Source organism: Tenrec ecaudatus, chromosome 4 (assembly GCF_050624435.1).
Source record: "Tenrec ecaudatus isolate mTenEca1 chromosome 4, mTenEca1.hap1, whole genome shotgun sequence".
NCBI classification, from domain to species: Eukaryota; Metazoa; Chordata; class Mammalia; order Afrosoricida; family Tenrecidae; genus Tenrec; species Tenrec ecaudatus.
In genome coordinates this window covers 142,341,725-142,365,396 of record NC_134533.1, presented here as the reverse complement: position 1 = coordinate 142,365,396, position 23,672 = coordinate 142,341,725, and the positions used below count along the sequence as shown (strand labels likewise).

The following is a 23,672-nucleotide window of genomic DNA, read 5'->3' as shown; positions in this document are numbered from 1 at the left end:
GTGGCCTTGCATCAAAAGAGTAGTATAGATGACTATGTGCACATACCTGAGCCTCTAAAGTCTCCCTTTTTTCCCCAGAGCCCTGGTAGTGTTTTCTTGTAATTAGATAATGATTTCTTAGAATTCCTCTTTTTAGAACTTAAAAAAAATATTCATATCTTCTGATGACACAGTAAACTTACTTTTGGCAGGCAGTGCCAATAAGGTAATTTCCTCTTTGCCTTTGCTACTTAGAACTACGTGTATGTCCAGTTGTTCTAAATTTTTGATGTTTTGGCTTTTTTATCTTCTGTTTTTTTTCCTCTTTTAATACAGGATGAATGGTTTTAATGTTTTAAACACACTTAGCCCAAATATGAGGAGTTTTCGAAAAGTACATGGAAAAACTGAATTAAGAAAAATGAATTTAAAAGAAAAATGTATTTTCCCCAAAAAACTTTTTGAATCTCCCACATGTATACTAGTGCTTTAATAACCACTAAATTCTCTGCAGCTTGTCTTAGAACACTGGATTTTATATATATAATCTCCACTCCTCACTTATTGACCTGGTTAGGTTCCAAAAATCAGGCTGCTATGGGAAAATTGGCAATATGTGCAAATGGAAGACGACCACATCAGATCACAAAATGAAAAAATTTTGAAGATGATGGCAACATATGTACAAAAGTGCTTGACACAATGGATGGTGATGAGAGCTGCATGAGCCCCCCAAAAATGATTTAAAAAAAAACAAACAAAACAGAGTGACTACGTCGTTACATAGCTGTCAGATTACATTATTACATGACTGCCAAATAATGGAATCGTGGCCCAGCCAAGCTGACCCACATCTGCAATAGCCAGTGTCCCTTTCATTTCCCACCTCAGCCCTCCTTATTGCTAGGAGTATGTCATGAATGCCCAAAGTAGTTGGCTAGTAGATTTTAAACTATTATCATAAATGTAAAATGTCAGAAACTGAGATAATTGAAAAGTGAGTTGGTAGTGCTTTTAGGGAGCTTGAGCTGGTTACAGGTGGTGGGGGGGTTGAAGTCTAGGGAGTAATTGACACACTGGGCTGGCATGGAAGCAGGAGACGCTCCTGCTTCTCCAGATGGGAGAATTGAAGAAAGGAGAGTTCCCTTTGCTTGAGGAGCTCTACAAGGCTCTAAGTAATCTCCAGGGTCCACTTCTGAATGTAGACCGAGTAGAAAATCCAGCAGTTCTGGATGCGGCAACGCCTCCTGTTCTGGAAATAGCCACTGGAAATGGCGGATAGCGCGGACGGTAATCTGTTTTACAGACAGCATGTTTAAACAACTTTCAGAATTAGAACCTTGATTAACGGAGATTAGATGACAGTTTTATGTTTTGTATTCTTTTTAGTTTAAAGTTAAAAAACAGTCTCTTCTAAGGTTTTCCCCTAGATGGTCCTCTCTTGAATTAGCAGCTAATATAATGGACTTGCCATTTCCTCAAGGGATTCACATAGCTTGATAATTCACATCTTAAGTAGTGTGAGGGAATGTATTGATAGCCTTTCTCTGTCATACTACTTTTAGCTCAGGGGTGGGTCATGAACCTTTTTTCTGCCAAGGGCCGTTTAGATATTTATAACATCATTCACGAGCTGCACTGGTCAAGCGTTTCAGTAACGCACCCCTAACTTGATGGCTGGAGCTGCTTGTTGGTGAGGCGTGTGATGTTTGCAGGTACTGATGATTTCGTGGGCCTTCTATGGCCCGCATGCCCACCTCTGTGTTTGCTAATTTTCTTTTGGATAAGTTTTTTAATGTCTCGTGTGACAAATTCCTTCTTTCTAGGTTGTTGTATTTGCTTCAGCAAGAGTCCTCAAGCACAGAACTGAAAACCGAATGTGCAGTGGTGTTGGGAAGTCTTGCTATGGGTACAGAAAACAATGTCAAGTCTCTCCTGGACTGCCATATCATACCTGCCTTACTGCAAGGTATTTATGTGCAAGTAGAGATCAGAATCCATTTGTAGTATTTTCTAGTTAGCACTTGAAAGGATGAGTGCCCAATCTGGTTTTTATTGCTAGGACTACTGTCTCCAGACCTGAGGTTCATTGAAGCTTGCCTCCGGTGCCTGCGCACCATCTTCACCAGCCCTGTCACTCCCGAGGAGCTCTTGTACACAGTGAGTTTCAAATGTTTTTGTGTCATCCGCTCCATTTCACAAGCATTTTACCCTAATTTGCATGGTATCTCAGAATGCGATGTAACAGAGTTATGTTCCAGAAAACTCTCAAGAACTATTTAAATTCTTGCTAATTTGCTAATGTCCAATGTGCTAGGCTATGTAAAATAGAAAGAAGTATAAGAGAAAGCCTCAAACTCTGCGCAAGTCCCATTATCTTTATGTATACAAATTAAGGCATTGAACTTAATGCTAAGTGAGCTGTGAGTTCAGCCTGCTTTATGTTAAAAGTTCAGCAAACTTGGCTTTATAGAGAAGTTGGGATTTGGATCTTGAGTAATCAATTCACTTTAGAGAAGTAGAGAGGAAGGAGGCCTTTCTAGGAAAGATCTGTGTGACAGAGGAAGACAGTGGACTGAACACAGTCTGATGGGGCAGGACATCGGTGTTACTATTATACTAGAGAGAGGTGGACCAGACCAGCTTGAGGACAGGCTAACTTGACAAGCTAGAATCAGATGATAGTCTGAGAGAGTTCAGAGATCTTCCGTCATTCAATGGCTTTCAAAAGCTTTGTGGACTGTGAGGATGTGGTTCTGTTTCTGGCTTACATGGGTCTTTGTGTCTGTTTACTTTGGTCAAGTTGTGCTCATTACACCCACATTCAGTGCTACTGGTGATTTCTTCCCCCATCCCACCCCAACTCATCCACTGTGTAACCCACCAATGAACATTGACCTCTGTGTAAACAAGCTGCTTGAAAAAATTGGTGGAAAAACAGTTAAAAGATAATGGAAATTTTTAGTGAACTTCTTAAGCCCTCCTAATATATATATATATATATATATATATATATATATATATATATATATATATATATATATATATATATATATTCTTGTTTCCTATAAAAGTGGAATTAGACAGTATTTATCCTCTTGGTATTGACTTATTTCATTCAGCCTTATGTCCTTGCTGTACATCCATGCTATGTTTCAGGGACCTGTCTTTAGTCTTTCTAGTTGTATAGTATTTCCACTGCATCTATGTTCCACACTGTGCTTATCCATTCATCTGTTGAAAGATTTGCCTGTTTTCATTTTATTGCTATTGTGAATAGTGCTGCAGTCAACCAAGATGTGCAAAAGTCTGTCCACGTTATTTTGGTCAGACCTCTCAGGAATATAGATAGGAGTGGGACTGTGGGATAATGAAGTATTTCTGTTTCTAGTTTTTTTGAGGAAGTACCAACTGTTTTCCATAATGGTTGTATTGATTGCATGGGACTTTCTTAATGAAAATTACCCAAGTCAATGCTTTTGTGCGCTTTTACCTGTAACCCATAGTAAGACATATGTTTTACATTGCCACACTATCCAGATGTTTGTGTGTGTGCATATGAATCCTTTTTCATTTCACAGAGCAATTCCGTAAATATAATACATGCTAGGAATCACAAATTTTGTGATTCTCTAAGCTAACAAAAGGATCAGAGTGCCAAATCAGACACACATGAATCAGAGGGCATATCTAGACTCAAACCTTCCTAACATTTCAAGAATATAAGCCGTCAAGGGGCATAAAGAAAGTAGGGAGAGGGGCCATTTCACATGACTCCCTCCCAGACACATGCTCTCTGGTTCCGAATGATAGTTAGGTCTGTCAGTGAGGCTGTGGCTCATGTCACGTAGAAGGATAGGTCTAAATTATGAAAGCTCTTAGTTCTGTACCTCAGAGGTTTGCAAACTGCATTTCATATTCTTCAAAGAGCGATGCCTCATAAATCCATTGTACCTTCTGCAGACGGCACTATGAGAGGTCCTAGCGCTTTGTGACACCGTAGCAGCTCACAGTCCAAGTTGTCCGGGTTTCTTTTCATATAATTACTCCTACTTTAAACTAGCAATTATTCGATATCTTCTTAGTTCCCTCACACTTCAGTTTCGGAGTAGATTTCTGAGAAGATTTGTCATTCGTTTAGTGTTACTGTAGGGTTGTAGGCTGTTGGTGGGAGAGGAAAGTGAGAACTTCCTCTGTTACGAAACAGCGCTGCCACAAATACTTTGTGTATAGGGACGTGTTCTACGTAGTGGAGTTGTCATGCGTAACATTTGAAAGCCTCTTCCCTTGCCCTGTGCTTAGATGGCTTGGATGACCGTGCTAGTTTCATTTTGTTCGACTCTTTCCTGAAAGAGGCTTGTCTGTGCTCGTGGACGTAATGTGCCGTGCACTCCTGCTGCCTGAGACCTTGTCTGTGCTCCCCTTTGCTTCTCCAGGATGCCACAGTGATACCCCACCTCATGGCGCTGCTCAGCAGGTCTCGCTACACCCAGGAGTACATCTGTCAGATCTTCTCACACTGCTGTAAGGTGAGAGCCAAAGGGAACGTCCTCTGACGTGTAAAGGCTGGCATGTCCTCATAGATATGCTTCACGGGGTGGAGGGTGTCTGTGCTTGTAGAACCAGAACCTGTGTCTGTACTTGGTCCTCCCCTTTTTCTTCGAAATGTTCTGTCCTGTACGTGCTGCACCTTGCGTTTTTCATTCCACACCGCATGAAGGCTCTTCTGCAATAGTGCATGTGCAGCTTCTTCATGTTGTTTTTGTTAAGCAGCTGCAGACATGCAAACAACATGTCAGGAAAGCAATTGCACATGTGGGTCTGGAGTCCGGGGTAGATAGCTGGACTGAAGATAGCTTGGCACTGCCAAACTCACAAGTAGTACTCACAGGATATAAAAGTTAGGCATGATCTGCTTTGCATTTTTAACGTTGAGTCCTTTTGCCTGCTTCCTTAGTTGTAATTTGGCGTTCTTTGCTTTAATCCTTTGATTTTGACCCAAAAATTAATTGTGAGGAGACCATATGAGGACAGAGGTTTCTGAGGAAGCCTTGTGACCCTGAGATCATTTCCTGTTTGGATGAGCTACACTCAGCTCCTTTGTGGTTGAGCGAGGATGAAGCTAAAAGCCTTAGTCCTGACAAAGCACAAAGTTACTGGGACATGTTAAGTAGAATTTTGTTGTTGGACATTGATTACTGTCATTTAGATCAGCTACTGGAGCCCAGTGCAGACTGTTCACAGCTTATCGGGAGTGCTAACCTAAGCGTTGGGGGCCTTGTAAGTCAGGAACAGATTGCAAGCTCTTGAAACTCACCCTGCACGTCCACCTCCCAAAATGAAACAACATCTGAACTAATGTCATTTGTCATTGGCGTCTCTCAATGGAGAAAGAGTTAAATAATTAAAATCTCATTTTTCATTGAGACTTTGTTTATACATACTCTTAAGTTATTTTTGAGTTTAGAATATAAGCTACTTAACACAGATTGGTTTTCATAGCAATGTAATTGTGTAAATGATGAAAATACTGTTTTTCAAAACTTCCTCTGAGCAACAAAGGCACAAATGAAATAGTACAAGGGGCCTTCAAAAAAGGTCATGCAACATGAGAACTGAAGAAATGGATTTTGTCCATAAATTTTTGATGCTCCCTCATATGCTGAATGCTTTTGATGGGGTGTGCCTGTGTGTCTCCTTCATCTCCTCTACTGCTGAGTGGTGGAGCAGAAAGTATACAGAACCAAGAGCTATAAGAAGAACCAAGAGCTAGTGTATTTAAATTTGATTATTGCTTTTCTAGTCCTAGGCAAGTCCTCTGCCCTTCTCCAGACCATTTCCCATTTGACAAAAAGAATGAACTTGAACTGGCTGATCTCCACGGATAATTTTAATTTCAAATGTTCATGACTCTGTTATTTGGATCATCTGAAGAGTCACAGATTTCACCAAATAAAGACAACTTTTAGAACATGTACCAGGAGCAATATTGATCATTGGTTGTAGTAAATTATTTTTATGGAAATATCACCATTTCCTGTGTTAGTCTGGGTAAATTAGAGAAACAAATCCACAGAAACTTATAAGAGAGAGTTTTATATAAAGGGTAAGTGTACATTAAGAAAGTATCCCAACCCAGTGCTGTCCAAGCCCATAAACCCAACATTAGTTCATATGTCTAACACCAACCTACAGAGTCTTCCTCAATCTCACAAAATGACGACTACTGCAGGAGGAAAGCCGAATCGGTGAGCATGTAAGCATCTCAGCGCTGGCAGGTGTCTCCACCCAGCACCCAGGGCTGCATTGGGGTAGGTCCATGTGGTTTCTCCTCAGGGGTATCTTGCAGGAAGTGAGCCTTGCCAGCTGAAGCAGGGAACTGGCTAAGGCAGCTGCAACCCTGGTCCGACCATCAGAAAGCAAAGACCTGAGAACTAGAAAGGCAAGGCTCACAGAGACATATATCTCTCTGCCCTTCAATTGATCCCACATGTGTTTACTAGCCAGGTCGACACAACAAACCTTAACTATCTCAATCCACCCCTTGCCAACAATTCTTTAACAATTCCAGTTAAGTAACACCTATACCTTAGTCCTATGACTATATTTCCCCACCTATGAAAGTTTGTAAGCCAACCACTTCATTGCCGTTATCCCCCTAATTTGGGGTATCCAATTTCTATACTGCCCACTTACAACAACCCAGTGCTCTGAGCTAATCATGTTTTTCGACATGACAAATCTTCATTCCAGTTGGAACCTTGTGAAGTCTGCATCCATAAGCAAAGTCAAATCAGGACAGGCCATCCCTAAAGTCAGCAACAATATGCAACAGTTCACAGGCTCAAAAATCTTTTCATCTGGTTGGGTTCTCAATGTGGGCTGTCTTACTCAGCCTCCCCTGGTTGCCCATTGGGCTCCTTGTCTTTAGACCATGGGCTCTCACAAATAATCAGTAAGCTTGCCCCCTCATGATAGGTTATGAACCTTAGACCAGTCAACCTGTTCTTGTCTTTTCCTCTTTTTCCTGTAAACCAAGTCCATAGGTGTCAGTGGCCAGACTCAACCTGCCTCTTTATTGCTGCATTTCTCCCACTTCCACTCAACAAGTAGATCCAGGTGGTCACCTAGCAAGCATTTTAGGCTGCTCTCAGGCTCCCTTTAACATTCAGTCCTAGAGGGGAGTTTTCTTCATGGCTCCAGGTTTTTTCCAGCTTCAGACAGACCATTGGTTCCTGAGTACTCCACAGCACTGGGTGGGGCATATCTTTTCAAAGCTTTCTTTTCAGGCGTGGCCTAAACCCATCTAAAGATCATATTTTAACTGCAGAAAACAAGAAGGCTTACAGGCTTTCTATTTTCATACATCCCATATTTTCCCCAGAAAACAACCGAGTAAACAGTGTGGCCTATCTGACCTCTGACTCGACAAAAAAGAAAAACTAGCATGAGGCGGACGTCAAACAAACATCTACTCTGCATCTGATGATTTGTTTCTCCAGTACCCCACTCCCAAGGCACCATAATGTGTTAGTCTGGGTACTTTAGAGAAATAAATCCACAGAAACTTATGTGTATAAGAGAGTTTTCTATAAAGGGTAAGTGTAAATTAAGAAAGCATCATAACCCAGTGCTGTCCAAGCCTATAAGTCCAACATTAGCCTATATGTCCAAAGTTCTCCTACAAAGGAGTCTACAAAGTCCTCCTCCATCTCACAGAACACATGCAATGACACCGACTGCAGGAGGAAAGCCGAATAAGTGAGCATGTCAGCATCTCAGCACTGGCAGGGGTCTCCACATTGCTGCTCCAGCACCCAGGGCTGCACTGGGGTAGGTCCATGTGGTTTCTCCTCAGGGATGTCTTGCAGGAAGTGAGCCTTGCCAGCTGAAGCAGGGAACTGGCTAAGGCAGCTGCACAATGGTCCCACCATCAGAAAGCAAGAGACCTGAGAACCGAACCATTTATCTCTCCACCCTTCAATTGATCCCACATGTGTTTATCAGCCAGGTTGGCACAACCAACCTTAACTATCTCAACTCCCCATATTTTTCTTTTAGAAAATTGGTATGAACATGTCTGAGAATTTCTAATGCTTGTTTGAATTCCTGTGGTTCATTTATTCATATGTGGTTTCGCAGCTTTGGTGTGTTAAATCTGATTATTTGAGTTATGGCCCAACAGTATTTAAAATATTATAATTAGACATGAGCTTTACATCACAACATTAATTCTGAGGTTCCCAATTAAGTCCTTAAACAATGAATTTGTGTAATAAGGGCTTTGACCATCTATGGTGGATGACTGCATTGACAAACAGCGCAGGATTGTAATTGGTAGGTGCCATCCAGTCAGCTCTGACTCAGAAACCTGTGCACAACAGAAAGAAATACTGCATGTTCCTGCACAATCTCACAACGCCCAAGCCCGTGGATGCAGCCGCTGTGTCCGTCCATCTTGCCGGAGCCTTCCTCTTTTTTGCCACCTTCCACTTTACTAAACATGATATCCTTCTCAAGGGACTGGTCTCTCCTGACAATATGTCCAACGTATGTAAGACAAAGCCTTGCCATCGTTTCTTCTAAGGAGCACCTAGTACCTTACTTCTTCCAATATGGGTTGGTCTGTCCTTTGGCAGTCCCTGGTACTTTCAACATTCTTCTCCAGCACCACAGGTCAAATGCAAGTGGAAGAAAGATGAAGTCAAGGAGCTGCATAGAATATTTCAACGGGCAGTTCAAGAAGACAAAGCCAAGTATTATAACAAAATGTGCAAGGACAAAGAATTGGAATACCAAAGGGAGGAACCCTACTCACCATATCTGAAACTGAAAGAACTCAAGAAAAAGTCATTCCTCAAATTGCAAATTTGAAAGATTCTTTAGGCAAAATAGTGAGTGATGCAGGAAGCATCAAGAGAAGGTGGAAAAAATACATAGTCACTACCAAAAAGAGCGAATCGACAGCCCACCATTTCAGGAGGTGGCGTATGAGCTAGAACCAATGGTGCTGACGGAAGAAGTTCAGACTGCACTGACTGCGTTAGCCAAAGACAGGTCTGCAGGCACTGACAGAATACCTGTTGCAGTGTTTCAGAAAGCTGCAGACGCACTGGAAGCACTCGTTTGCCTCTACCAGGAAATTTGGAAGACAGCTACCTGGCCTACTGGAAAGGTTGCCAAAGAAAGGTGACCCAACAGAATGTTCAAACTAGAATGATATCATTATACCTCACAAGTAACATTTTGCTTAAGATATCTAACAGTTGCAGCCGTACCTGGACAGGGCCCGATTCAGAAGAGGACGTGAAACCGTGGATATTATTGCTGATGGCAGATGGATCGGCTCAAAGCAAAGAATACCAAAAAGATGTTGACTTGTGTTTCATTGACTGTGCAAAGGCATTTGGCTGTTTGGACCATAATAAACTGTGGCCAACTTTGAGAAGAAAGGGAATCCCAGAACACGATTGTGCTCATTCTGAACTTGTACATGGTTCAAGAAGCACTTATATGGATAGAAACAAGGGAATACTGCATGGTTTAAAATCAAAGGTGTGGGGTGTGAGTGGCGATACTGGGAGGGTGGAGGGAGAGTGGGTTGGAAAGAAGGAACCGATTACAAGGATCTACATATAACCCCCTTGCTGGGGGACAGACAACAGAAAAGAGGGTGAAGGGGGACGTTGGACAGGGCAAGATATGACAAAATAATAATTTATAAATTATCAAGGGCTCATGAGGGAGAGGAGATCAGGGAGGAGGGAGGGGGGAGAAAAAGAGGACCTGAAGCCAAGGGCTTAAGTGGAGAGCAAATGCTTTGAAAATGATGAGGGCAAAGAATGTACAGATGTGCTTTACACAATTGATGTATGTCTGGATTGTGATGAGTTGTTTGAGCCCCTAATAAAACGTTTTTTAAAAAATCAAATCATGGGGAACGATCAAGGGTAAGGTTGCTTAGAGAAGAGGTATACTCTAGCCCAAGTGGCGATGAAGCATGGTAGTGGGGCAGGAGGAAAGTCAAGGGAGATGGAGGAAAGAGCTAGGAGTCAAAGGGCATTTATGGAGGTCTAGACAAAGACATGTACATGCAAATATATATAGGAGGATGGGGAAATAGATCTATGTGTCTATATTTATAGGTTAAGTATTAAGGTGGCGGAAGGACCATGGGCCTCTACTCAAACACTCCCTCAATGCATGAATACTTTCTTTTATTAAATTGGAACTCTGATGCTCACTCTCCCGACACAACTGCTGGAGCCAAAGGGGGTGAACAAGTAAATGTGAAGAAAGCTGATGGTGCCCGGCTATCAAAAGAGATAGTGACTGGGGTCTTAAAGGCTTGAAGATAAACAAGCGGCCATCTAGCTCAGAAGCAACAAAGTCCACATGGAAGAACACGCCAGCCTGTGTGATCGAGTGGTCCCGAAGGGATCAGTTACCAGGCATCAAAGAACAAAAAATCATATCATTGACTGCACACCTCCATGATAGGATCGCTGAAGACAAATGGGTGCATAAGCAAATGTGGTGAAGAAAGCAGATGGTGCCCGGCTATCAAAAGAGATAGTGTCTGGGGTCTTAAAGGCTTAAAGGTGAACAAGTGGCCATCTAGCTGAGAAGCAAAAAAGCCCACATGGAAGAAGCACACCGGCCAGTGCGATCACGAGGTGCCAAGGGACCAGGTATAAGGCATCATGCAAAAAAAAAAGATATGTGTGTGTGTGTGTGTATGTATGTGTATATGTATATATATATACCATGTTAAATGAAGGGGGAAGTGCAGAGTGGAGACCCAAGGCCCAAGTGTCGGCCAATGGAGGTCCCCTCATAGAGGGGTTTAGGAGAGGAGATGGGTTAATTAGGGTGCGAGGTAGTACCGATGAAGAACACAGCTTTCCCCCAGATCCTGTATGCTTCCTCCCCCCAACTACCATGATCCGAATTCTACCTTGCAGGGCTGGATAGGGCAGAGGCTGTACACTGGTACATATGAGGGCTGGAGACACAGGGAATCCAGGGTGGATGATACCTTCAGGACCAAGGGTGTGAGGGGCGATGCTGGGAGAGTGTAGGGTGAGTGGGTTGGAAAGGGGGAACTGATTACAAGGATCCACATGTGACCTCTTCCCTGGGAGAGGGACAGCAGAGAAGGGGGCGGGGGGGAGACTCCGGATAGGGCAAAATATGACAAAATAACGATGTATAAATTACCAAGGGCACATGAGGGAAGGGGGAGAAGGGAGGGAGGGGGGGAAAAAAGGACCTGATGCAAAGGGCTTAAGTGGAGAGCAAATGCTTTGAGAATGATTGGGGCAGGGAATGTATGGATGTGCTTTATACAATTGATGTATGTATATGTATGGATTGTGATAAGAGTTGTATGAGCCCCTAATTGTTAAAAAAAAAAAATCAAAGGTGTGCATCACGGTTGTATCCTCTCACCGTACTTGTTTGGTGTACATGCTGAGCAAATAATCAGAGAACCTGGATTCTATGTAGAAGAGGGCAACATCAGGTTGCTTTTCTTTTTTTAAAAAATCATTTTATTGGAGGCTCGTACAACTCTTATTACAATCCATGCATACACCCATTGTGTCAAACACATTTGTACATTTGTTGCCATCTTCATTCTCAAAACTGCTTTCTACTTGAGCCCTTGGTATCAGCTCTTCATTTTTTTCTATCATGAACCCTTGATAATTGATAAATTATGATTTTGTCATGTCTTATATTGTCTGACGTCTCCCTTCACCCACTTTTCTGTTGTCCGACCCCCAGCAAGGGGGTTATATGTAGATACTTGTGATCAGTTCCCCCTTTCTACCGCACCTTCCCTCCACCCTCCTGGTATCACCACTCTCACCACTGGTCATGAGTGCTTCATCTGTCCTGCAATCCCTGTGTTTCCAGTTCCTATTGGTACCAGTGGTCTAGCTGGATTTGTAAGGTAGGATTGGGATCATGATGGGGGTGGGTAGTGCAGGGGACACAACCTTCCTTGCTGAAAGTGAGGAAAACTTGAAGCACTTGATGAAGAGCAAGGACTGTAGGTTCAGTAGGGATGACAACTCAATGTTAGGAAGACCAAAATCCTCACAACTGGACCAATAAAAATAGGTCACATCATGATAAATGGACAAGAGGGTGAAGTTGTCAAGAATTTTGTCTTACTTGGATTCACAACTAATGCTCATGGAAGCAGCAATCAAGAGATCAAAAGCACTGCTTTGGGTAAGTGTGCTGCCCGAGACCTCTTTAAAGTATTGAAGAGCAAGGATGTTATTTGAGGACTACGTTGTGCTTGACCCAAGCCATGATGTTCTCCATTGCAACATATGCATGTGAAAGTTGGACACTGAATAAAGAAGCCCATACATAGTGCAGCATTAATTCAGTAGAAATACTAAAATGTTTTTATTTTAATTTTAAACCCGATCATCGAAACAGAGGAACCTTGTCATTCTCCTAAAACCAGTCAAGCAAACCTGATGCTGACTAGTCTCTCCTGACCTGTGGTGACCCTGTGCAGCAGAGGTTTGCAAGCCTGGTCTTCCCGCCGCTGGCTAAGCCTTCTATGTCTTTAAACAGCCACCAAACTCGGTGTCCCCAGGCAAGGTGGTTTCCTCTGAGGGAATTCTTTTGTTCTGTGGGCAGGAGTGTGGTCTTAAACTTTGCTGAGCATCAAAGAACTAGCGGCCTCATGATAGTTCTCTGCCTACCTCGTTGACTGACAACAGCATTGAGAGGCTTCAGATGACTAATCTGAAATGGGACAAGAAGCTCCTGATAAGCCTTCAAAAAAGTTATTTGGGTAACTTTCCAGTAGTGAGAATATTCAAGCTCATCATAATTTAGCATCATAATTAGAGAGAGAGTTAACCTTTTAGGGTGAATTTTTCTGTGGGTTTGACTACTAGATGCTGTGACCTATGAAGCCCTTGGAAGCAGATACCAAAAAATTTGTAATGAGCCCTAGAGTCCTGGAGTGTGCTTTCTGGCCACCTGCCAAGGGTTGGTCGGATGATCCATTTCCCTATTGGGAAATTAGGATGCTGTTTAAGGTTTGAACTCATTTTTAGCCAATGAATTTCAACCAAATCGTCATTTTCTCAATCCTTTCTTTCAAAACGGCTGTTCGCTGTGAATTGACTGACTCAGTCGGAGCAGTCTGAGAAACCTCTGAAAATTTGTCAGCACAGTTGAATATGGATATTAATCTACTAGAACCTGAGAATGGGATTTAAAGGTTCAATCCAGGTGATTTTTCTAGAATCAAGCCGTTTACTTTTCACAGTTTTTGGGGGATGTGTTGTAAAATAACAGTTTGCAGTTTGGTGTGTAAGTGTACCCTCCCTTTCCCATCTTCCCTCACTGGGTGTTTGTAAGTGATAAGGTGCAGCTGCTGCCCTGAAACACTTACAGACTCATTTATAGAGGTTATGAACATTTATTTTTAAAAATTTTTAATCTTTTAGAAATTAGAAATTGAGTGGAATATATATATATATATATATATATATATATATATATATATATATATATATATGGAAACCATTTAATAGTATATAAAATGTTTAAGAGATTGTTGCCTTTAAGATTGCCGTGTGACTTCGAATTATAAATATTAATATCCCCATTTCAAATGGTGGATGTTTTAGCCTAAAAATGAATGAGCCACCTGAAAAATAGTAGTTAGACCCAGAGAGATTGGTGTGAGGGCCCTCGTTCTGCACCAGTCACTGCTTTCCTGTGGTGGCCCACTACTCAGTGCTACACGTTTCTCTTGCTAAGATTTGTAGCATGAAAGAACATACCTGGTCTTAATTGGCTTTTTACGAATGGAGTGGGGGAGGCAGGACAGAACAATGAATAAGAATTGGGCAAATTCAAAACCTTTGCTACCCATTAGCGCCTGCCACTTTGGAGATTTTTAAAATTAAATTTATTCTCAGAATTGATGAAAAATCTACTGTTTTTTTTAAAAAAAAATTTTGTGTGATAACATTGTTGTTTATATCAGAACAAGATAAGTGAGAAATCTACATGGTGGTGAGTTTAAGTAGATGTGGTTTAATTGGAACAGATCTTTAATCTTCTTAATGTGTTATTGTGTTCTCTTTTCTTACAGGGGCCAGATCATCAAACAATTTTATTTAACCACGGTGCAGTTCAGAATATTGCTCACCTCCTAACTTCAGTGTCCTACAAAGTAAGATGTTAAAAGTTAATGCCAGGTTTTTACACCTTGCTTTTGGTTTCTAGAGGCCTGCTCTAGAAAGAGGCCCACTGCTTTAAGGGGCCAAACGATTTCTAATGCCAGGAGTTTTCTGCAGAGCAAGAAGCAATCAGTTTTGTGTTCTCTGCTCATACCTCATCCTAGTCTTTTGACCCGTGACTTTATACTTCGGATTCTCCAAGGTTGGTCTTGGTACTGCCTTCACAAGGATAGGAATGGAGCAAAGGTTGGCAGACTTTTGATATGGGAGAGCCAGTCCTGCATCTTACAACAATGTAAAAATTACCTGAGAGCCATAGATACATTTTTACAATGAAATCACCATTGAATGCATTTTATTTCAGTTTTACTTCAGATCCACATGTTTGTACCGAAAGAGTCCCATAGGGCCTATGAGTCACAGTTTGCGGAGGCCTGGAGTAGAGGATGGAGCCTGCATGAGACTAGCCAGGGGCAGGGAAGGGAAGTCTCTAAGGAGAGCAGCTTCATTCATCTGCTCTGCCCATGAGAGGCTGGCACCAGCCGGCGTTTGTAGGTCTAGAAGCAGTTGCTTGAATCCTTTTTTTGCTCCCCTCTTCTGTAGCCCAGAGCCTCATTAATTCTACCTGCTCGCCTCCATTTCTTTCTCCCCGGTTCCTCAACGGACTTCCATCTCTACAATGACAACGTTTAAAATGTACAAGTTGTAGTAGGAGGTATTTGATAGCATTGCCGGTTTGACAAGGTTGTTCCATTGTCCATGTGGCTAACATGTTCCAGGTTCCCCCTGGGGGCCCATGCTAGCATTATAGACCTTGTCCAGGTGTGAGACAGCTTCCCTATCAGAGCTTTCCCGCCAGCCTCAGATTCCACAGAAGAACATGATGCGTAGACTCAGGATTGAACTTGAAGGCTACATCATCTGGGAAAATTGATGGGGGAGAAACAGGAGCTCTTCATGGGAGCCTTTAAGGAGCCCTGGTGGCATAGTAGTTTACCCATATGGGCTGCAGACCCAGGGTCAGCGATTCAGACTTACAGTTGCTTCACAAGAGTAAGATGAGACTTTATGCTCCTGTAAAGATTTACAGCCTCGGAAACCCATAAGGGCAGTTCTACTCTGCCCTGGAGCGTCACTGTGATTCAGAATCAAATATAAAAACAAAGGTTTTTATAGGAACCTTTGTCTTACCAAATTTTGTGCAGTGTTGCTCTTTTTAACTTTGATAAAGTATTTTCCTGCTTCTATTTAATTTACTTCTTCCTTACTCTTTTTCTATTAACTTTAATTTTGATAATTAATTTTAACTCTCACTGTATACCATCAGCTATACCAGTGTTGTTTGTATTCCTTTGAATTTCTTCTGTCGGCATGTCAATAAGTACAATCAACTTAATCATTTCTTTAGGAGAAGTTTATATTTTGAAAGATTACAATTCTTATATATTTTAAATTCTTATTTAAAACAGTAACATAAATGCATCTGTTGTTGTTCATTTATTTCTACAGGTTCGAATGCAAGCACTGAAATGCTTCTCAGTTTTAGCTTTTGAAAACCCCCAGGTATCGATGACCCTAGTAAATGGTAGGCTGGAACTTCTAGTCGAATCTAAATTATTTCATTTATATACATATATAGATTAAGGAACTTCCGTAATCCTTGTTGTTTGTTCTATTTTAGTTTTGGTTGATGGAGAATTGTTGCCACAGATCTTTGTGAAGATGTTGCAGAGGGATAAGCCCATTGAGATGCAGCTCACGTCAGCAAAATGGTAAAAGTCCAGGTGCTGGGAAGATAGATGGTGCTCTTCCCGCCCCTTAGAGTATTGGGGGCAGTCTCATTAGCTGCCTTTCAAACTGTATCTCCTTTTGGGATTTTGAAATCTGCAAGTCCTGGAATTGTCTCTCATGTTTTAAAATGGACATGCACATCTTCCTTGTTTTACCACCAGGCTTATATAAAATTGGGAATACCATCTAACATCTAAGACTATAGACACCTTAATCCTCTCAACTGATTAATGCACAGTTAAGTCAACTTTAACTAGTACATATTGTGCTCAGTATTAAACCTGAAAACTATAAAAAACATTTGGAAACGTAGAATGAAGTTGACGTTGATCACCAAAGCATGATTCTAGAAAATGGGCTTGATCTCCTTTACAAGAAGAAAACAAAATCCTTCTTAGAAATGTGATAGTTTACAGAATGGTTCTGCTCTTATTAGCACAATTCCTGGTTCATATGAGTACTCAGTACATGACCATTACATAATTATCCTCTTCATCAAGTGTTTGGAACACCTATTGTATACGATTCTGTCCTAATTATTTAGTATCAGTATTTAAGAACCTGTGGTTTTCTAATGTTTGGGTGAGATTTTTTTTTTAATGAGTTACTCATGCATTCATTGCTTATTTGTTATTTCTTCAAAACTGAGCATTTTCTTAGTTATTAATGTTCTCATAAATGATTTTAAAAACAATATGTTCAGAAGCCTCAAGATCTGATAAATTACACAGCACAAAGTCCTTTACAATGTAAATAAAAGAATATTACTGATTGTATAGAGCTATGTAGAGAATACAAAATGGGGTGTTTGGGTTTTGCTCTTTCCGCTTACTGAGGAATTAAATAACAAAAAGGAAATCTATTAATTTCTGAAGTTGTTTAGTGTTCAGTGCTTGCCTAGGGAGTACAAATTAATTGGAGTCTAATGCAGAGCTATTTATAATTGTGACAGATAAATTGTTGTTGTTTTTCAATAAAATTAAAGCTTTAAGTTTTCTCCAAAGCCACTGCTGGTAATTTCAAAATGGTTAGTTAATTTTCTTTTTTTTAAAACATTTTATTAGGGGCTCATACAACTCTTATACATATACATACATCAATTGTATAAAGCACATCTGTACATTTTTTGCCCTAATCATTTTTTTCCCCACATTTTATTAGGGGCTCATACAATTCTTATCACAATCCACACATATACATACATCAATTGGGTTAGTTAATTTTCGATGGAGAGTTAAAATTGGTATAAGCTAAATGTCTCTCTCATAAAGTGACTATTAATGCTTTGGAGTTGAAATAGCCTAGCATTTAAAATAGAACCACTCACTGCCATTCAGTTGATTCCAACTCAGATAGGGCAAGGAAGAACTGTCCTTGTGCGTCTCCAACACTGTAACTTTTTAGTGGGGGTTGTGGAAAGCCTCAGCTTCTCCTGTGGAGCAGCCGTGGTTTCAAACTGCTGACCTTGTAACCTACTATGCCAGTAGGGCTCCTCCAACACAGAATACCTTTAAATTCGATAACTCTTTTAAATGTGTGTTTTACTTTAAAGAATTTTTCTCAATTTTTATTATGGAAAAATTTCAACATAAACATATAGAGAAAAGTGTAAGGAATCCCAATGTACCCAGCACCAAATTTCAAAATTTATCAGCTCACTGGGACATTATATTTTTCAAACACTTGTCTAAGTACTTTTAAGAATATCTAGCGCGTTGTTTGCATATACCAGTTAGTTTTCTTTGCCCAAGTACCAGGTAAGGGAGTGTCAGAGATTCCCTCTACAGCAGTGGTTCTCAACCTTCCTAATGCCTCAACTCTTTAATACAGTTCCTCATGTAGTGACCCCCCCAAAACCATAAACTTATTTACATTGCTACTTCATAACTGCCATTTTGCTATTGTTATGAAGTGAGCAACCCCTGTGAAAGGGTCATTCAACCTCCAAAGGGGTCATGACCCACAGGTTGAGAAGCGCTGCTCTAAAGAAATGATAGTACTTGATGGCCTTTGTTGTTCTCTAAACAGTCTTTTAAAGGCGAGCACAAGCTTACTTTCTGCCGTCTTATTGCAGTTTGACTTACATGTGCAGAGCTGGCGCCATTCGGACAGATGACAGCTCTATTGTGTTAAAGGTACATTAATTAATTCCGCCATAAGAATGATCCAGTCACATAAGTGATAAATAGAAGTGTTGTTATTCCTGTTTATTTTTTATACATATAATCATTGTGGCATGTATGCATGGCATAAAATAATATTAAAACCACTAATGTTTTCACTGGGATGTCATATTATTTTAAAATACTGGTTTTAGGTGATTTTTGAAAGTCAAAGTTAAGATAATCCTTTCCTGTTACAACTTTCTAGTTTTTATAGAAATTCAAAGGATGTAGAATTTGCATAAGTATGTAATATTCAGGTGAAATAGAAAATATTATATTGTAATCTTTGATTTGATCCAGTTTGCAATAAATTTTGTTGTCAGTTTGCTAAGCTGTAGAATAAGGACTTTATATCACTTCCATGACAGATAATCAAAAGGCATGCTGACTGATAAGAAGTAAATAACACAAGAAAGCAATTGGCACCATAATGTTATGTCAAATGTAACTAGACCTTAAATCCGGAGAAGACACCAATTCTTAAAGCTATATGGCCTAGATTCTGATTTTAGCACTTTATCCTTGATTGGCATGATCACCTTGGCACACTTAGACTCCAAGTGAAAATGGAGGCAATTATTCCAACCTGTCCCACAATTATATTGTGAAAATGATAACATATTAACGATATTAAAATTTCTTATTAACTATAAAGAACAAAATAAGTCTAAATAATTTAACCATGTGTTAATTTATGAATGTGAGAACTCTAGATATTGTTTAAAAGGTGAAACCAAGGATAAGACATCAAGACTAATGTTGAGGGTTTCTCCCCCCCTGCCCCAATCATTTTATTGGGGCTCTTAAAGCTCTTAAAACATTCCATATATCAGTTGTATCAAGCATATTTTTAGATAGGTTGTCATCATCATTTCCAAGACATTTTCTGCTTGAGCCCTTGATATAAACTCTTTTGCCCCTCCCACCCTCCTGTGTCCTTGATCAATTATATATTGTTATTTCATATCTTACACTGTCATTTGTCTCCTTTTACCCACGTTTCCGTTATTCGTCCCCTTGCTTTAGTCTTTGATGAAGAATCAGCTAATAAGATCTGACGACCCCCTAAATAAACCAGTCTGCATAGAGTGCCAAGGCCTTTTATGAGACCTTAGTCACAGACTTTACTTTGCTAACTTCTCTAACCTCTCTTTTCTTCCTCATTGGTAAACTAAGTCAACAGCCTCTTTCTTGTAGAATTGTGACCAATGAATTCAGTAGTCTAACTTCTGGAATGTGGCACTGATACATGTTAGTAAACCATTCCTAAGAAAATAAGAATGCATGGCCCTACTAGAATTGTGTTATGGAGCCTGAACTAATAGGCAGGAAATGAGTAGTGAGCAACAAAGCACTAAAATCTGTGGTTAAAATGCAGTTGAACTTAGACAATAGCAGAATACAATTGATTCATAGTTGTGCAGGGCACCCTGGAATTATAAACGTTCGATTTATATTTTCACACTGCCCTGGAAATAGATGAATAAGCACTAGAAATTGTAAATCCGTGGAATCTTGTTACCCTGTCAGTAAAAGGAGCTCCGGGGGCACAGTGGGCACCTGCGTGGCTGCTCAGCCATGAGCGGTGGCCCCAGCCCGCCAGCCACTCTCATGGGGAAAGGCAAGGCAGTAGGCTTCCGGGAAGATTTGCAGCCCAGGAACTCCCACAGGACAGGCCTTCTCTGTCCTTCAGGCACTGACACTCAGATTCTGCTCTGAGGCAGTGGTTTTGATTTGGTTGGCTTAATGTCCAAGAGTTGAAAGATTGCAGAGATAAATTTGGATTAGTTGAAACCACCACAGTCATTTTGAGGGGTCATTGGGGAAAACTAGGAACTGATTACAACATTTTACTTGGGTTACAGGAAAACTAGTAAGATCTGAGTAAAGGTAATAAGATTTTTAAGGCTGTGTTTGGTTTTTGCAATGATAGATTATAATCGCCAAACCAAAAATGAAATTTAGTCATCACAGTCATATTTGTTGTTGAAGAAAAAACAGCATAGTTTTTCTAAAAACTACTGGCTCTCTTCCGTAAATAATTACATATGTAGAGCAGAACCATCAGATATACCGTTACATACTTGTGTAGAAGCCGAGTTTTTCAGCACATTAGTTCATGTAGTTTTTGTGGTAACATTAGGTGCCTCAGCTGATATTTGGGTCAGCTTATACTCGAGTGTATATGGTAATTTTAGATACTCTTTTAAATACCTTTTCCAAGGTTTAAAGCTTCAGTCTTACCAGTCAAAGAACCTTGTTAGAGTTCATGTTAATGTAGATTGAATATGTGATTAGCAGTTAATATATATGAATTACTAATATGCACTGCATTTTGCTTGTTTTTGTGTTAAAACTTTTAAAAATTATTTGATAGTTGTTAAGGGAAACATTGATCATAAACATGACTCCCAATAAAAGTCATTGAGTTGATTCATTCTGTTACGCTCTCTATCAAGCTGTCTTTGCCTTTACTAAAAAGCAAATAATCTTTCAGACACTGCCTTGTTTGGTTCGGATGTGCAGTAAGGAGAGATTACTGGAGGAGAGAGTTGAAGGAGCTGAGACACTCGCTTATCTGATTGAACCCGATGTTGAGCTACAGAGAATCGCTAGTATAACTGATCACCTCATTGCCATGCTTGCTGACTATTTCAAATATCCCAGCTCTGTGAGCGCCATCACTGATATTAAAAGGGTATGTTCTGTTTTCCCTCTTCAGAGCTCAAGAGACCTTACAGCTCCCAATTTTGAAACAACTGATAATTACCTTTCAGCACCCTTTTGTTTAATGTTTATTGTTAGAGAAAGAAGAAAATTTTATCCCGATTCCTCCCCCACTAAAACACAAAACTAGTAGAGTCTCCGGTCTGGGCATTGACATAATGTGAACATGGTCTGGTCCTGTTCATGACCACAGGCTCATCATCCCTGTTGCTGTCTCTTCTCATTCTCTAGACCAATCATAGTCTGGTTACTGCCTACTGTAGACCGTCTTCACTACTTTTCCTTCTGACGTTTACTGTCTTTACTTTCTGTTGTGCTCGTAGATGGCTAGTGATAGCTAGAGAGTACCATTTAACCATTAGTTTTGATTCTCAAGGACTGAGTTTTGCTAGCTTTTTCTTAAAATGTAAGTTTGTTAGAATAGATAAGACATTTCTGTTGACTGGTACAAAGACACATGACTCTGCTTTTGAGTAAGTTTCTTTTCCTGAGGTGTGATGGATAGATGGATGGATGGACGGACGGACGGACAGAGAGATATTCCTAAGTATTCTTTGTTCCTGTAGAATTTTCCCCAACTTTCCTAGCCATTGCTTCTTATCCCTGTCTTGCATTGTTGGCCATTGAAGAGGAGAGGCAAACTCCTCTTATCTGAGATTGCCACTTAAATAGACTGACTTGACCAGCCTAGCAAGGTGAGTAGAACACTGGTGGATAAGAAAATTGAGGAACAGCCGAGACATAGGGAAATTATTTAACTAGTGGGTAGGAGACCTTCTGTCAGGTTTTTACCATCATAAAACTTAAAAATAGCTGCCTAATATAAGCTTGAATATTCGTTTCCTTTGTCACCTTTAATTTGGAGGATGGATTATTTAATGGTTTCTGATCACAAGTCTATAGATGTTAGACCAAGACAGAAAGTTTCACATGTTGATCCACTAATATGTGAATTTCAAAGTCTGTATTCTATTAGATGTTATGACTAGCAAGTGGTTATGGTTTGAGAAAGAGCTTATTTTATGAGTATTGTCTATTGGAAAGTTTTACCCATAACCCACTAGTGACTGCTTTGATCAAAACACCTTTGGAAGAACTCTTATTTGCCTTCAGAATCACCCCTAACCAGTTTCACTTTTTAAAAAATTGTATGTTTTCTCTACTTTAAATGATATTTACCCAACTGTGTTTTCCCATCTTCATACAGTGCAGTCTGAGATAATGAATTTAAAATTCCCTTAGTTGATAAAGATACACTACAGCTATGGTGTTCTAGCAAATGTGCCATTTAACTCCATAGGAAGTTTCAAAAAAGGTCTCAAAATGTTACGGCTAGCACTTCCACATTGGGTGGGAGCGCACCCCTGGAAGGAGAAGCACTATTCATTTGGATGAGTAACTTATGACTCTCAGTTACAGGGTTACTCATGTTACTGGCGACATCAGTTGTATGCCACTGGAAGTGTCCTGAGAACACCTGTGTTTATTTTTATGACAGCTTTCTACTATTATGTTTTATCTGTATATCATTTATTATTTTTTTGTGCAGGGCCACCCCTTTTACCTGTTAGCTGTTTATTCTACATTCACTCCTTTAATCTTGCTTGTGTTAAAGATGGTTGACAAGCATTTTCTCGGTGCACTGCGGTTTTATCATGGCGGAGAAATTGGGGACAGACACTGGCGGCGGCAGCACTCAAAGAAAGCAGCCGTGCCGGGGCTGGGAAGCCGGGGAGCTTCCTTTTTGAGGAGAGCACTCCACAGAGCTAAGGTGGTCAAACATCCGTTCCCAGAAAACTGTCACTCCAAACAGCGAGCTTTTAGGGATCACAGGTTCCCAGAGGCGTTTCATGGGTCATTGTCAATGTTGACAGTGCTACCTTTACACAGAAATGAATGCGTTTCAGGTGGTGCTAATGCAGACACAAACAAGGCAATGCTCAGTCATGTGAACGGAACCCAAAATAATTGGGAAGTTCATTACTGTACTAAGTTTATTAAGAGCTGTTAACTATTTTTTTCTTCAAGTCTACTTGATAAGTTAAATTGAAATCATTTTAATTTGTGCTCTGAGTTGGATTGTGTCTTTTTTCCCCCTTTTGCAGCTTGATCATGACTTAAAGCATGCTCACGAACTGCGACAGGCTGCCTTCAAGCTTTATGCCTCTCTAGGAGCAAACGATGAAGACATCCGGAAGAAGGTGAGTCTGGGAGAGGGGCGTCCCCCAGTCCTGACAGCCAGCAGGCAGGGAGTGACGTCAACCTGAAAGTCGTGGTGAAGAGCACTAACAGTGACTGTTTGAATATAATAAAGCAGTGACTAAAGGCGTAATTGAAGAATGAATGGGACCCGGATCAGGGGGTTGTTTATTTCTAGACACATAGTGGCATGGCCGTGCTGGAGTGACAAGTAACTGGCGTGCTTTTTGTGTCATTCACATGGATTGTGTTGCACATTTTTTGCATGTGTTCTGATAAAAACCAAGTCTAGCACTGTGAAGCTTCAGACACCTTGAAAGACCTAACTTAGAATTGTAAATGTTATTTATGGAATACCTTCTTCCCAATGCCATCGAAAAATTCAAATTTTTATTGTATATTGTTATTTGATATGTGGCTTAGTTATGTTTTCATTTATTTTATTTTTGCTTTTTGCTACTGTGCAAGTTTGATGTGAATAAAATCTTTGTGGAATGATGATTTTATGTTTAGTGAGTGGTCATCTGAATTTTCAAGCTCCTTAAAAAATGTTCCCCGGTATGGTAGCCTTCCTTATGTTATTATA

At 40.4% G+C, this 23,672-nt stretch overlaps 1 protein-coding gene across 8 annotated transcripts in view; it reads left to right on the top strand.

Annotated features, from left to right (window-relative positions):
• The window catches only part of ARMC8 (armadillo repeat containing 8), a 142,277-nt gene that overhangs the window by 67,477 nt on the left and 51,128 nt on the right, over positions 1-23,672 (top strand). For 7 of the 8 annotated variants that reach the window (XM_075546866.1, XM_075546861.1, XM_075546865.1 and 4 more), the window contains 9 exons: positions 1,806-1,948; positions 2,042-2,139; positions 4,416-4,508; positions 14,117-14,197; positions 15,714-15,789; positions 15,886-15,976; positions 18,070-18,130; positions 20,658-20,858; positions 22,993-23,088. In XM_075546866.1, the coding sequence (XP_075402981.1) occupies positions 1,806-1,948; positions 2,042-2,139; positions 4,416-4,508; positions 14,117-14,197; positions 15,714-15,789; positions 15,886-15,976; positions 18,070-18,130; positions 20,658-20,858; positions 22,993-23,088 (940 nt within the window). The remainder of the gene's footprint in view (positions 1-1,805; positions 1,949-2,041; positions 2,140-4,415; positions 4,509-14,116; positions 14,198-15,713; positions 15,790-15,885; positions 15,977-18,069; positions 18,131-20,657; positions 20,859-22,992; positions 23,089-23,672) is intronic. The other variant, XM_075546864.1, reaches the window with a different exon arrangement.